Source organism: Zonotrichia leucophrys, chromosome 3 (genome assembly GCF_028769735.1).
Source record: "Zonotrichia leucophrys gambelii isolate GWCS_2022_RI chromosome 3, RI_Zleu_2.0, whole genome shotgun sequence".
Classification (NCBI taxonomy): domain Eukaryota; kingdom Metazoa; phylum Chordata; class Aves; order Passeriformes; family Passerellidae; genus Zonotrichia; species Zonotrichia leucophrys.
The window spans coordinates 71192271-71205632 of NC_088172.1; the positions used below are offsets into that span (position 1 = coordinate 71192271).

The following is a 13362-nucleotide window of genomic DNA, read 5'->3' on the forward strand; positions in this document are numbered from 1 at the left end:
TGCTTTTCAGATAGACAGGTAGATGCAGAAAAAGACTGATTTCTATCAGTAGGAGCAATGGTGAGGTTTTTCTTGATTTACAATTAACAACTTCTTCAGCTCAGATGTCCACAGGTACTCTAGTCTGTACAAATCCCTGTGGGTAGGAGCCGTCTGATGTTTCTTCAACCAGTCTTCTCAGTTCACCCATTTAGAACTTCTTGTGGCAGTTTACTATCCTCATGAAGATAAGTACCAACAACACAAGATAAGTGCCAAGAATTTGGAGGATGGTTGTGAATATGCAAAATATAGACCTGTTTATCCAGGATAAACCTCTATTTCTTGCATATTGTCCTGGACACATAATGAAGAAAGCTGTCCATGGAATGTATATCTGCAAGTCAAATGATTATTTTTATAACTAGAGCTTTTTTTTTTTTGTCGCTTGAAGATGCCCATTAAAAAAGAGTTGATTTTTAGGATACTCCAAGACTGATCTCTTAAAAAAAAAAGAAAGGCACCACCAAAACTATTCAGTATAATTGCCTGGAAAAACATTCTTGAAAACTCAAGACTAAGTGAGTATGGGATTTCAAGGGAGTTAATGTGCATTGCACAAGTAACTGCTGTGTTGGGGAAGGCATTTTCCTAGCACACTTTTCTGGCAGCCTGAGCTGATGAGAGGAAGTCCCTCAACATCATGGCCAAGCTCTCAGAACTGATCTCTGCTGTTTGCACAGTCTTGGTGGGATCAAGAACAACCTGCCTTTCCAAGAAAGCAAGGACTTGTTCAGGAATTTTCCTTTGATTGTTAGAAAAGTTTGCTGCTAGAAAGCAACACATCTGAGGTGCCACATTCTGGACTGAAAAAAGGATCAGGACTTACTGAGAATACAGCAAATATGTTTGTATTTTTTTCCTTCTTGTTCTGTGTTGAAGAAAGCAGAATAATTTATGATGGAAAATTTGTACCTTTTAATCACTTTAGGGTGACCTTAAGGTGCCTTAAGCAATTAGGTGGGGTGAAATACTGACTTTGATTTAAGTAAGGCTCGGCAGTATTCTCCTGTTTTTCTGGCAAAGATTTGGCTAGCCTGAGAATTAGCCAGCACATCCTTTGGTATGGATAAAAATGTATGAAAAAGACAAACACAGATGGAAAACAGAAAGAAGAGAAGGAGATTGAAATGAGGAGGAGTAGAAAAGTGAGGGAGTGGAGTACATCTCATGACAAGTGCATTTTAAATATGCTGCAACTAGACCAACTACAAATTGTCATTTTGACCAGGAGACTGCTTGGTGAGATTACTTATCTGGAATTATCTGGAAAGATAATAACATATCCTCCATAATAACATCCTCTAACCTCTATGTGAATGACCACTTGGCTCTTCCCTGCCACAATACTCTTCCTGTGATTCCCAGTTCTCACCAAAGCCCTCAGGGCTGCCTTCATCTGCTGCAGTCTCTCCCTCCCAGTGGGTTTGGCTGCCCATGCCAGAGGTCAGCACTGGTACAGGGCAGCCCTTGCCTTGGCCAGGGCTGTGTGTGAGAAAAGGCTGTGGGAAGCACCCATGGGACAGCGCAGAGGTGCACACACTCTCCTTTGCTCCTTGTACCTGTGCCAATGTTAGTGCCATGCCATCTCAACCCAGACCTTGCCTCCCTTACCTGGTGCCCTGCCTCAGCTAGTCAGACCTGGTCAGACCTGCCCCATTGCTTGCCTGGCAGCCTGGGCTGTCAGGTCATCTTGGGAACCACCCCTGGACCTGCTCTGCTGCTCCTGTGGGGCTTTGGGACCCTGCAGCCTTGGTGCAGCCCTGCATGCCTTGCTGCAACCCAGCTCCCATCCTGCACCCCACCCTGGATGCTCCCAGACAAAATGTGTCTCTGAGCATCTCTGCTGTCCTTCATGAGAGATTTAGTGTTTGGCGTGTGCTGGGAGCTCTGGAGCCTCTGGGAGGCTGTTGGGAAGTGCCTGCTCACTGGGCTGCTTGCTGGGGAAGGGTCCATTGCACTTCCAGGAAGAGAGAACAGTACAGGGGATGTTTCAACTCTCAGTATTAAAAGCAGCCTCTACTTTCACTGTCAGCCTGGAGGTTTCTGGGAAGCACAGGAACAGAAGATCTAGCTCTCCCAAAGACCTGAAGGGCTGCACAGAGATGGTTGTTTGTTTCCTGTTTTGACTAACAAATAAGAAAAATTGCAAACACTTTGTAGATGTTGATTCCCACAGCCTGAAACACCAGGTCACCTGTGAGTGAGCTTTGCTCTGCCTTTCCCTTTCAGGAAGCTGCTAGTTGGTGTTCAGTGCATGAGTCTTGCCCTGGTCCCCCTCCAGGATGCAGGAAAACAGCGTGCAGTACAAGTGCTAATTTGTGGTTGCTAAAACTGTTAAAGAGAGTGGAAAACCTGCTGCTAGCAGTCTTGCTCACCCAGGTGGGCTGGAGAGCTGGCAGCGCTCTGGAAGGTGGCAACAGGCTCTTGGTGCTGAGCACCTGCATGATGGGACAAAGAGGCAAGAGGTTAAATGGAGGCCAGTGGGAGAGGAGAGGAGAGAGGAGCATCATCACAGGATATGCAGTGGCCCCACATTGTCTTTCTGCACATTTTCAAACCACACAGAAAAGGAAGATGGAAATTATGAATTAATGTAAAAGGGCTGAAAGAGGCTGGCAAAAGAGTTTAAGTGTTAGTAGGTGCTGCACAGTGCAGCTGTTAGCTGGTCCTCTGGAACAGCTGGCAGTGGGTCCTGGGATGCTGATGGTGCTCAGGGCCTGTGAGCTGGGTCAGGCCTTAGTCCTGCACACTGACACACACAACGTTCTCCTCTTATTTTGCAACAGCAAATGTTATAAAAGCCCTCTATAAATTATTTTAGACTACTTTTTTGAGAACAACTCCATGTTTAATCAATCTTGTTTGCTTTTTTCCTTTAAAGTTACACTATTGTCACTCAATGACCACTGTGATATCTCCTCTCACTGCAGCCTGCTATGAACATGGTTAGGAGGGAAAACAGTGTGTTACTGCATGACTTGGAATATGTAAGTGGTAAAAATATCTGTGGGGAGGAAATAGAGGAGGATTGTAATGCCTTTACCTGTATTGTGTAGTAAAATATTCCTGTTACTTGCAGAGGTGGAAGTGCCCCTGAATGCTTTGAAAATATTATATTGGTTAGCACATGGAACTTAAACACAAGGTTTTCTAGTATTTGAGCAGTACAAATCTACTGGTTGTTGTTAAATTTAAACATACCTGTATTCTGTCCTCTTCCTTGTGCGGCCTGAACCTGTCCTAAGTAGACATCAAAGTGGAAAAGTGTGATTTATTACACCATGTTTGGTTCAGTACTACTGCTACCTAGCTTTTTCACTGACTCTCACTTTATAGCTCTCAGAATTAATGGTTCATATATACAGTTGTCATTAATAGACTTTCTTAGATATATTTTGAGCCTGCTTAAAAAAGGACTGTCTTGCTCTGTCTGTCATACAGATCTGTCTGTTCCCTTTAGTTATGGATATTACTTCTACAAGTCTCTGGTCTGCATTTAAAAGATCTGCAGTTACCTCTGTGATTTGCTCTCCTTTGTAATTTTCTTTCCCCCACTTCCACTGGTGATCTGTGTTTATCTCTATTTCAGTACCATCCAATTGTCCTGGTTGTGTGAGGAAGGTTTTAACCCCAAAACAACCCCCCAGACCAGATAGTACCCTTTCTGCAGAGATTAAGTGGATATGAGCAAGCAGGCAGACCGTAAGTAATGAGACAATGGGAAAATAATGTGGGAGAATTCATGTGACTGACGTGTCTTCTCCACAAAAGGTTTTTTTAAAGGTGATTGGGTTATTAAATTCCCATTGTTCAAAAATACTAAAGGCTGAAATCATTTGCAGAAGAAAACCATGTCTTTAATCATGCCTTTCATTTCATTAAATTTTCTTAAGAAGCCTGTTAAAAACTTATCCTTTAACAAGCCTTTATTCATTAGTTTTCCCAGAAAGATTATTTTGAAAGCCTGGTGAAATCAGTGGGAATGTTCTACTGGACTCTGTGAACACTGGCAGGGGCCTGAGAGGTTATTCTATCAATAAGATGTCATCAATGAGACCATTTTGAATGGTTGTCTCAGAAAACAGGAATTGCTGCTCCTTGGGAGCTTGACATTGCAAAATAAGGAGACAGTAAGTAGCTTGTGTTTGACCCAAACTTGAACCTTCCAGGCCACTAGAAACCATTTGATGGGATTTCTAGGAGCTGTCCTGAGAGACCTTGTAAACTCCAGATGCCAAAGAGATCCTGTTATGGAAGTAATGGGCTCATCTGCCAAAACTGGCAAGGCTTTTAAACTCTAAGCTTATAAGGCTCCAGATGGGCCACAGCTACACCAGACTGACTATTCAGATTTCAGAGGGAAAAATGTGTGTGTGCAGCAGTCAGTGTTGTATGGGACAGCGCAGGGCAGGCTTTGCACACAGGAGATCAGTAGATGCCAAAGGGGTGGTAGAAAATTAACTCTGGGTCTCAGAGCTGCCCTTGTCTCATGTTTGCCATGACTGAGGCCCAGTGTGATCTAACACTCTTTACAAGGTCAGAGGAAACAGAGTACAAGAGGGTAAAGGAGAGATTACCTCAGTATCCAAGTATTTTATGCCACTTTTAAATCTTAATTTGATGTTAGCAATGTGGATTTCTCTCTATGCACCTTTGGACTGTGCTGAGCCACAGAGCTGCTCCCTCCTGCTGTAGCTCCCAAAGGCACATTACCCCATCCCTGCAGTGAGCTGCTTCCTGTCATGCTTCTGTTGGCTGGGGCAAGCATGCTGGTGGTAGAGGAGGAAAAGTTGGATTTGCACTTCCAGGTTGCAAGGCTTGTTCTTCCTTCAAATCTGAGATGCCAGTGAGGCTGTGTCATGGGAATATGTGTTCATTAGAACAGAACTCTGTGCAAGCTGGAGGCTGAGCAGGACTGGGAGAAGTCTGTAACAAACTGGGGATGGGCAGTCCCAGGCAAACTCCAAGAACCATGTCAAAAATCAAAGTAGTGAAGCAGAGAAACCTTGGTTGGCAAGTTCTGTGGTGAGCAGGGAGGCATGAAGGCAGGGAATGATAAGAACAGCGGTTTAGAGTGAACCTTGTGAACAATGAGAACTGATTTGACAAGAAAAGGAGCTACTCTGTGCACAAAACATGCCTGGCCATCTGCACCTTGGTCAGCACCCTTGATGTGCTTAAGTAGTCAGGGATAACTTGGGGAGAAAGGCAGCATCCAAAAATAAACACCAGCTGTTCTCCCTGGTGCCAGGATGGAATGTTTGTCCAGTGCTTCCTGAAGGCGTGAGCCCTACTGGTGTTCCTGCTGGAGAAGAGCTTCCAATGCCCTCTCCAGCACTTACACTCCCACTGTGTCACGTCCTTTCAATACCTTTCTGTTTACTGCCCAATTGAGTCACAGCTGGGGATGAAATCTGTGTAGTGCACCATGGTAGGCAGTGCCCAGCTTGGAGTCCCTGCTTGAAAATAGAAAATAGATGCAGCCATTGACCCCACCTGGACACAGGGGGCAGGAAAGCGCCTCACCTGACAATGCCCAGGAAATTGCTGCCTGATGCTTGGCTGCAAGCTCAGTGCTTTGACATGGCACCAAGGATCATGACACGATTTATGATTGCAGTGTTCACAGAAGCACTGGATTTAGACCCAAGCCTCATCTAGGGTCCAAACTGCTGTGCAAGAGAGGATTGCTTGAAGAGCTGGGATGGGAGAGAAAAGTGAGCCTGTGGCCCTTGGGAGTGTTCTGGGTTAGCTGCTGTTGGACAGAGGCAGCAGCCCTGGCAGGGCAGGCAGGAACCAGCTGTCATATGGCACACTAGTCACATCAGTGTTTTTTCATTTAGCAGTTTTGGCACATCAAGTCTTTGAAGCAGGGGTCTGGCAATGGAGCAGAGTCTCCATTATTTTTTATGTTACTCTGTCTTTGACAGGCAGAAAATAAAGGGGAAAGAACAGCAAGAACTAGGGCAGCAGTTTTGCCCCTGCTCCCATGCTCTAATCTAAATCTCATGCTCTAAAAATCCTGCTTTTCTTTTGCTCCTGTGAACTATTGCCAGTGCCAGTGGCTGGAAATGGAAAGGGTGTGTTCATTCTGACTGTGCTCTTTCATAGCTATTGACTTTTGAGGTGTCTTTTGCAGGCAAACTACCAATGCACAGTGAGAGGTAGAATTGTGAGTCTCTGTGAGCCAGGATGGACAGGACAACATCTGATTCTGTTCAGTCAAGCCAAACTCTGGTTAATACCAACAATCAGAAACTCTGGCCTGAATAATAGCAATGGGTCCTAAAGGCTCCTCAGACAGAGAGAACTGCTTTATGCGTGATCATGACATCAAAACTGTATTTGTACTTTCTATATTTTTTAATTTATCCAGCTCTTGTCTTTTGGAATCAAGAAGGGGTCAGGAGAATTCAGGTACTGACATGCTGGATATAATCCTAGAAATGAAGTCTGTGAAATCAGAAGTGGGTCTCTACCACTCCAGCTCACAATAACCCCCTTCCTAGCTGTGATCACTTTAATATTTTGGGAATGAATTATGATTAGAACTTTGGTAAAGAAAATTGTGGAGAAAGATGGATCCAAATTACAATTAAGTGACCACTGAAAACATTGGAAAATTAGTGAAGATTTTGTTTTGGGGTCATTGATTGTTTTTTTGGTTTTGTTTTGTTTGGAGTTTGTTTTCAATTTTTTTACTAAATTACTTGTCTTATTAAAGCAAATACAATTTTCCCACTGATTTCAGTGTTGCCAAAACTTTACTCTCAACACACATATCTTCCTGACTGGGGAACCACAAACAGGGTTACCTAACTGCTAGTAAAGCCAATAAAGGCCTCCCCTGTGCTCAGCCTGTGGGAATAGGAAATAGAAAAGAAAGCAACAAGCAGAACCAAGTTAGCAGGCACATCAGGTACTGAATGATGCAGATTTCCACAGAATTTAAACACTTTTGAACCTTGTGGTCACTTATGTAAATCCTGCCATGCACATACCTACCTGCACATTTGACTTGATAAGATTAACCCCTCCAGCCCCTGCCCTTATTCTGCACTCACAACTAAATTTTACTTAATTGTGCTTCCCCTCAAGACCTGAATTACCCAAAAGATACTTGCCCTGCCATGTTCTTGGCTGTGGATTACTTGGCACTGGGGATGACTGCAGTAATGTGAGAGGAAAGCTGAGTTGAAAGCACTCAGAAATAGCTTTGGAGCATGAAAGCTAATGATAGCCCAGCTCCCTTTTCACTCAAAAGCAATCATATCCCCATGCTCAGAACCTTTCAAACAGTTGAAAATATTCTCCTTTTCTTGACTGCACAGCTGAGCAATTGCACAGTGTATGGAAAAACACCTCTATATACTTGCATTGCAGGCTGTGGGCTGGATGGGGAGCAGGCTCCTGGGATGCAGAGCTCTGAGCAGCTGCCATTCTGCTGTCAATAACAAGTGGCAAGCCAGGAATAACATCACATGTATGCCAGGCTCAGAACCACAGCCTGGGATTTTTGAGAGAAGAGTGCTTTAACGTGGGTCAGCATTTCAGAGCTTTCAGCCCTAAGCCTAGATGGCTCTGCAGCCCTCTGCATTGTGTATTTTACAGCTAAACCAAGCCTCCCTTTGAAAGAGTATGACAGGAAAACATGATTCAAACAGCAAAATCTTTGTCTCAAGTTTTGCAAGGCCCAGCTTTTGTCACAGCTGAAATGGGCAGAAACTCACTAGAAACACTTCCTCAAACTGTGGCTGATCAGCATCTTTGACATTCAGGACAAGTGTCTGTTTTTTCAGTTTAAATCCAGGCTTGGATTCAGTCATTGAGTTTGCTGAGGCTTGAAAGTTTATTGAATCACTGCTGCCCTAAAACCCACTGTGCTGCATGCCTTGTGGCATACTTACTCACTTCACCATACTTACTTGCTGCTGCAGCTACCACAGATGCATATGCTGGGTGGACACTGCTAGAACCTAAAAATAAGAGATTTTAATTTTCAGCTATTGAAGCAAATCCCCACAATGCTAATGAATAACAATAAATGAAGAAGGAAAGATTAAGGAAAATCAGGTGTGCAAAAAAAAGGATGAGAATTCCTTCACAGTGTTTTAATCTTAAAAATTCAAAAGCTGTTACAAAAAATACATTACAGCTTTAATCTATTGAGAGTTATCACAAATTTAATTCTAAAATGAGTCTTCAGCTATCTGTTGATCTCTCAGTCTAGATGTGAGAATCAAAGAACTATTTATTGACTTCTATACCTGAAAATCATCACAACATTTGGGAATGGAGAGCTTACTCTCACATAAATTGGTCTGCTGGACTTAAATTTTTTTTTCCACTCTTAGTATTTCTCCATTGAATTACTGAACTCATGATCCTCTAAATCATGGTATATCCAGCTGTATATCTTATTCCTTAAATTTGAGAGAGCTGTCAGTCAGGAGGAAAGCAATGCAAACGCCCATGCTACTGACCCATATCTCTGCCCCTGTGCAGTCCAGGTCTGGCCTTGGCTGGAGCTGCTGTGGTTCTGGGTGCTGCAGGGGTTGTGGTTGGCTGTGGCACTGTGGTGGAAGGCTCTGTCGTCGTGGTGGTCGGTGTGGGGGTGGTGGTGGCCATTTCTGTGCCTGGCGTCGGCACCGGAGTTGTCTGACGCTCTTTGCGGGCCGTGTCCCCTGCAGGAACATTGACATGTCACCGTGGCTGGATGTGTGACATGGATGGAAGCACCAGCAGCAGCACTCCATGTTTAAGGCAGCCCAGAAGCTGGCATTCGCTTCAGGATGCCTACAAGCACCCTCATCTGTGGAGCCATCAGTGCCTTCATTGTGGGCGTGTAGTGCAGGTGCCTGTGTGATGCTCTGCTCTCAGAGGGTGCTGACAGCAGCCTGTTGCAGCATTAATGCTCCCCCTGCACTTTTCTGCTTTGGCCAGGAACACTCATCAAACTGACAGATGTCTCAGACCTATGAAATGGTTCAACCAGCCAGTTGCAGATTCTGTTTTGGCATCATCCTTCCTCAGTGTAATTAAGCACTTAGAAGGTCCATATAAATGGAAATCAGCTGGCATCTGGTAGTAAAGATGGTCCATCTGAGTCATAGACCAGAAAAAAATTGCAGCACTGAAATGTTTTTCACAGAAAGACAACTTTTAGATAAAGATGATTTGGGGGAGAGGGTCAGAGCCAGAACAGGGAGCATCAGGGCTTTGGCTGAGGAGAGTGGGGGAGATCACCCACCACCTGGAAGGTGCCAATCTCATCTAAGATTGACTCATCTCACAGTTGCTACTACTTTTAAAATGTATCATCTGTTGTGAGAACTGTGACAATTCTAGTGGCAAAATATATATCCTAAATATCCTTACAAAAATAGTCAACAAGCTTAGATTCTTCCAAGTCATTTTCTCAAAAAAGGTTCTTCACTATTTTGTTTTCCAGCTAGCTACAAAAAACTGCCCTAAAATATATTCCATGTTAACCTTGGTCTTGTTCCTTTCCTTGCTGCCGATAGCCCTGGGGATGGTCTGGCCCAGTGTTTACATGGAAAGGGAATGGTGCACACTCCATTCACTGCTGCACAACACAAGCTTGTGCTCTACTGCTATTTCTGGATGTTCTCCTCTTGGAAGGCATCGTTGTGAAACTGTCTGGTGGATTAATTATCACCTAATGCTAGGCAGTGAAAAACTCAGATCTCAGACAGTTTTAATGGAATAATGCTGAAAGCGGTCTCAGAAGAAAAACAAAACAGCTGAAAAAATCAGCATGAATGGCTCTTTTTGGGCTGAACAGTGCACTGCTCCATGAAACTGTGCTAAAAGAAAGAAAACAGAGGGCACAGTGAGCCTTCCCCTGTGATCCTGCACTACTGGAGTCGGGAGCAGGCACACTGGCCAGCTTTATATGCCAGCCTGTGAGGAGCAAGGAAGCTGGAAGCTAACAGTATTATCAGAAACGCTGAGGAAGCAGCATAGTAAGAGCAAAGAGAAGCTGTTGCCTTGGTGCATGTTGGCTGAGTTTCTCATGGGTCCTTTAACACAAGAGGAAGCTGTTCCCAGTGCTCCTGCAGGCGGGGTACCCATCTCTTTCACTGTATCTTCAAAGGGTTTGCAGGGAACGTGCCCTGCATAGGAGATTGCCAAGGGCCATAATGCAAGATTTTCAAGTTCATAAAACCTGAACTCATTCAAAGCACAGGCAGAAGTTAAACTCTGTGAGTACCCTCTTTGAATTAGCAGAAGCCCTTCAAGCTCCATTTCAGTTCAGTTTGGTGGGAAAGGGGCTGTGAAGAGGAGGTTGGGATGGGGGATGTAAAGCTGTCCGTGTAACCAGTGTCAAAATGCTCCCTACAAGCACCTGCAGGCAGATTGGGTGGGTTGGGTACTGTAAAGAGCATCAAGATCCCCAGCCCTTACCTTGATCTGACGCTTTTTCTGATGTGTTAGAGGTGTCTGCACTCTTCATACCTTTTAGGTCTTGCTCTGGTTTTTTGGGCTCTGAAGCAAAATTGAGCACATTAGAAAAGGCAGCTGTGTAAAGAAAATAATTTCAAGTCTCCCATTCAGAGATTGTCAGTCCCCAAAGGAAGGCATCCTATCACATCCCATTAGGAAGTTTGGCAGTCCAGTTGGAGCTTCATCACCTACTGGGAAAAAGCGACGACTAAGGAGTAGTCACCCCCTATCTTTCATGCCAAACTTTGGCATTTTTACAGCCCAAAAGCTTCTGTCAGTATCCACAGAATTTCTGAAGTGAGCAAGAAGTATGGGGGTTTGCCACCAATAAGCCAATACTCATAAGATTTAATGCATCATATTTTTTTCCTCTGAGCAGTAGCATGTTCTCGGAACCAGGGTCATGATGTGTGTACGTTGTTTGGGAAATACTTGCTAATGTGCAATCTTTCAGTCGCTAATTCATGTTCAGATGTATTTCTTTCTTGCCTGACATTTTGAGATCATTATGGGGACAAATCCTGAATGTCACGGACTGGCTTAGAAGGAAAAGGGAGATTTTTTTTGTTGTTCTTTTTTTATTTCTAAGACCCAGAGACACCAAAATACTTGGAATACTCATTATAGTTTATTTACTGTTATCTCACAAAATAATCTGCTTCTGCTTTTTTATCTGACTGACTACTGGAGGATTTTCTTCTTCCCTTTTTGGTTTATTTTTTGGGTTGTTTTTTTGTTTGTTTTGTTTGTTTGTTTGGGGTTTTTTTGTTTTGTTATTCTCTAGTTCTTTTGGCAGCATTAAACTGTTAGAGGATTTACTGCAGTGTTAATGTTTTCCTAAAATTTTCTACTGTTTTTTCTAAACATCTTTTAATAGTTTTGAGCAGCTGTGAAGAGTTACAATTTTGGGATGGCTTTTCTTACCATGCCCAGAATTTGAGAAGCACTATAACCACCAGGAGCATTTAAAGAAATGTCAGGGACTATGAATCTCTGGCATCTCTGGGATGAGGACTAAAATTGCATCTCTGACAGCTGATCAGGTATGAAGCAGGATTTTTTGTTAATCTGACAGCAGTGAGTGTAATACTCAAAGGACTGCTTTTGCCTCCCGCAGGTAATGGATTTAAGTATCAAAGTGAACAGTGTGGTCTCTGTAATTCAATGAAAAGAAAAAAAGTAGTTTTTTTTTAATATTAAAAAGTAAGTAGGAAATTCTCTTTCACAAAATGGCCCTGGCTGCATATTACAGAGACTTTTATCTTAAAGACAAGCTGTTTCTAACAGACAACAGCTGAGATGGCTGAGCTGAGGTGGCAGATCTAAGGAGGGCTGATAGGGCCAAGGAGGGCCTGAGGAAGATAGATTGTGAACAATGGATCTCTTTGCTACCTGTGGAACAAGGATGGGCAAAATCAGGCAGTGACATTGGGTCTGATATAACAGTTGCTTGCTCCTCTGATAATCCTGGCCTTTCTCTGCATGAATGCACTGTCTGTGTTGGTAGAATCCTGGCATTTCAGTCACACTATTTGATTCAGGAACAAAGTGAACACTTGTGTCTTTGCTTTGCTGCAGGAACAAGCTCCTGGTATTTTGTTTGTGTTACAGAACCCTGACTGATGATGCTCCCCATTTCTACACTGATTCTTACATTACATGGCTTTTGGCACTGGTGGAAGAGACCTTTGCTTACAGCCTGCTAAGCTCAGTCCTGGTTGTGATTTTCTCTGGTCTGCTCTGAAATGTTTGGGATGATATTTCAGGTGTGGCTACTCCAGCTGGGAATGATGAGCTGTGATTTAAGGAACATTGCTCAGAAAAAGTCAAGATTCCTAAGGTATTGCCCTCCCTTCTAGCAGAGCATAATGTTTGGGTCAAGTAATTTCTGCATATATGGTCAAGAAATATACAAATCTGTACCTATTTGATTGTAAATGCAAATGTATTACAAATTAAAGGCATGGAATTGAGCTACACATATTTGGTCTGAACAACTACAGCTTTGAGATTTAAATTTGCTTTTGTTTAAGTGAAAATATAAAGATGAAGGGCAATGAAGCTGGTGAAGGGGCTGGAGCACAAGTCTCATGAGGAGCAGCTGAGGGAACTCAGTTGTTCTAGCCTGGAAAAAACCCTCAAGGCTCCGAGGGGACTTAATGGCTCTCTACAAGTACCTGAAAGGAGGCTGTAGTGAGGTGGGAGTCAGTCAAGAGGAAATGGCCTCAGGTTGCCATTTCCTGGGGCAGGAAGGTTTAGAATGAATATTGGAAAGAATTTTTTCACAGAAAGCGTTGTCAAGCATTGGAGCAGGCTTTCCAGGGAAGTGATGAAGTTACTATCCCTGGAGATATTTGAAAGACATGAAGATGTGGCACTTAAGGACAGGGTTATGATGGACTTGGCAGCGCTGAGTTGTACTTGATGATCTTTTCTGACCGTAGTGATTCTATGTTTCTGTGAGAAAAGAGCTCTATACTCTTCTTCCAAGGACAAAACAATAGCCTACAGGAGAAGAGGAGGTCTCCAGTAACCTGTCTGTGGTCTTGGATGAATGCACCCAATGCCAGGCATTTGAGTTCATGAAGATACAGCACATTTCCTTATACCACAGCTCACAGTGGATATGCCCAGGAAGGATCAGGCTCAGCAATCAGCAAAAGGACTGTGTAAGGGAAGTGCACTGTAGTATGGGACATTATTTTCTTTTTGTTTGCATCCCCGAGGGAGAGTCTGAACATTACATAGCTGTAATAGGGAGCAAAACCAAGTGTTATTTCAGTGACAGGGGTAATCCATGTGCACTAGAATGTCAGCTACCCACCAGTGCGAAACTTGATCAAAGACCTCTTC

At 43.6% G+C, this 13362-nt stretch overlaps 1 protein-coding gene across 6 annotated transcripts in view; it reads right to left on the bottom strand.

The window, feature by feature from the left end:
* VIT (vitrin) overlaps nucleotides 1-13362 on the bottom strand; it is a 56233-nt gene that overhangs the window by 18951 nt on the left and 23920 nt on the right. For 3 of the 6 annotated variants that reach the window (XM_064708772.1, XM_064708770.1, XM_064708771.1), the window contains exons 7-12: nucleotides 10471-10551; nucleotides 8526-8726; nucleotides 7968-8018; nucleotides 3244-3282; nucleotides 3086-3142; nucleotides 2418-2480 (exon numbers count right to left, since the gene is read on the bottom strand). In XM_064708772.1, coding sequence (XP_064564842.1) covers nucleotides 2418-2480; nucleotides 3086-3142; nucleotides 3244-3282; nucleotides 7968-8018; nucleotides 8526-8726; nucleotides 10471-10551 — 492 coding nt within the window. The remainder of the gene's footprint in view (nucleotides 1-2417; nucleotides 2481-3085; nucleotides 3143-3243; nucleotides 3283-7967; nucleotides 8019-8525; nucleotides 8727-10470; nucleotides 10552-13362) is intronic. The other 3 variants (XM_064708773.1, XM_064708774.1, XM_064708775.1) reach the window with 3 other exon arrangements.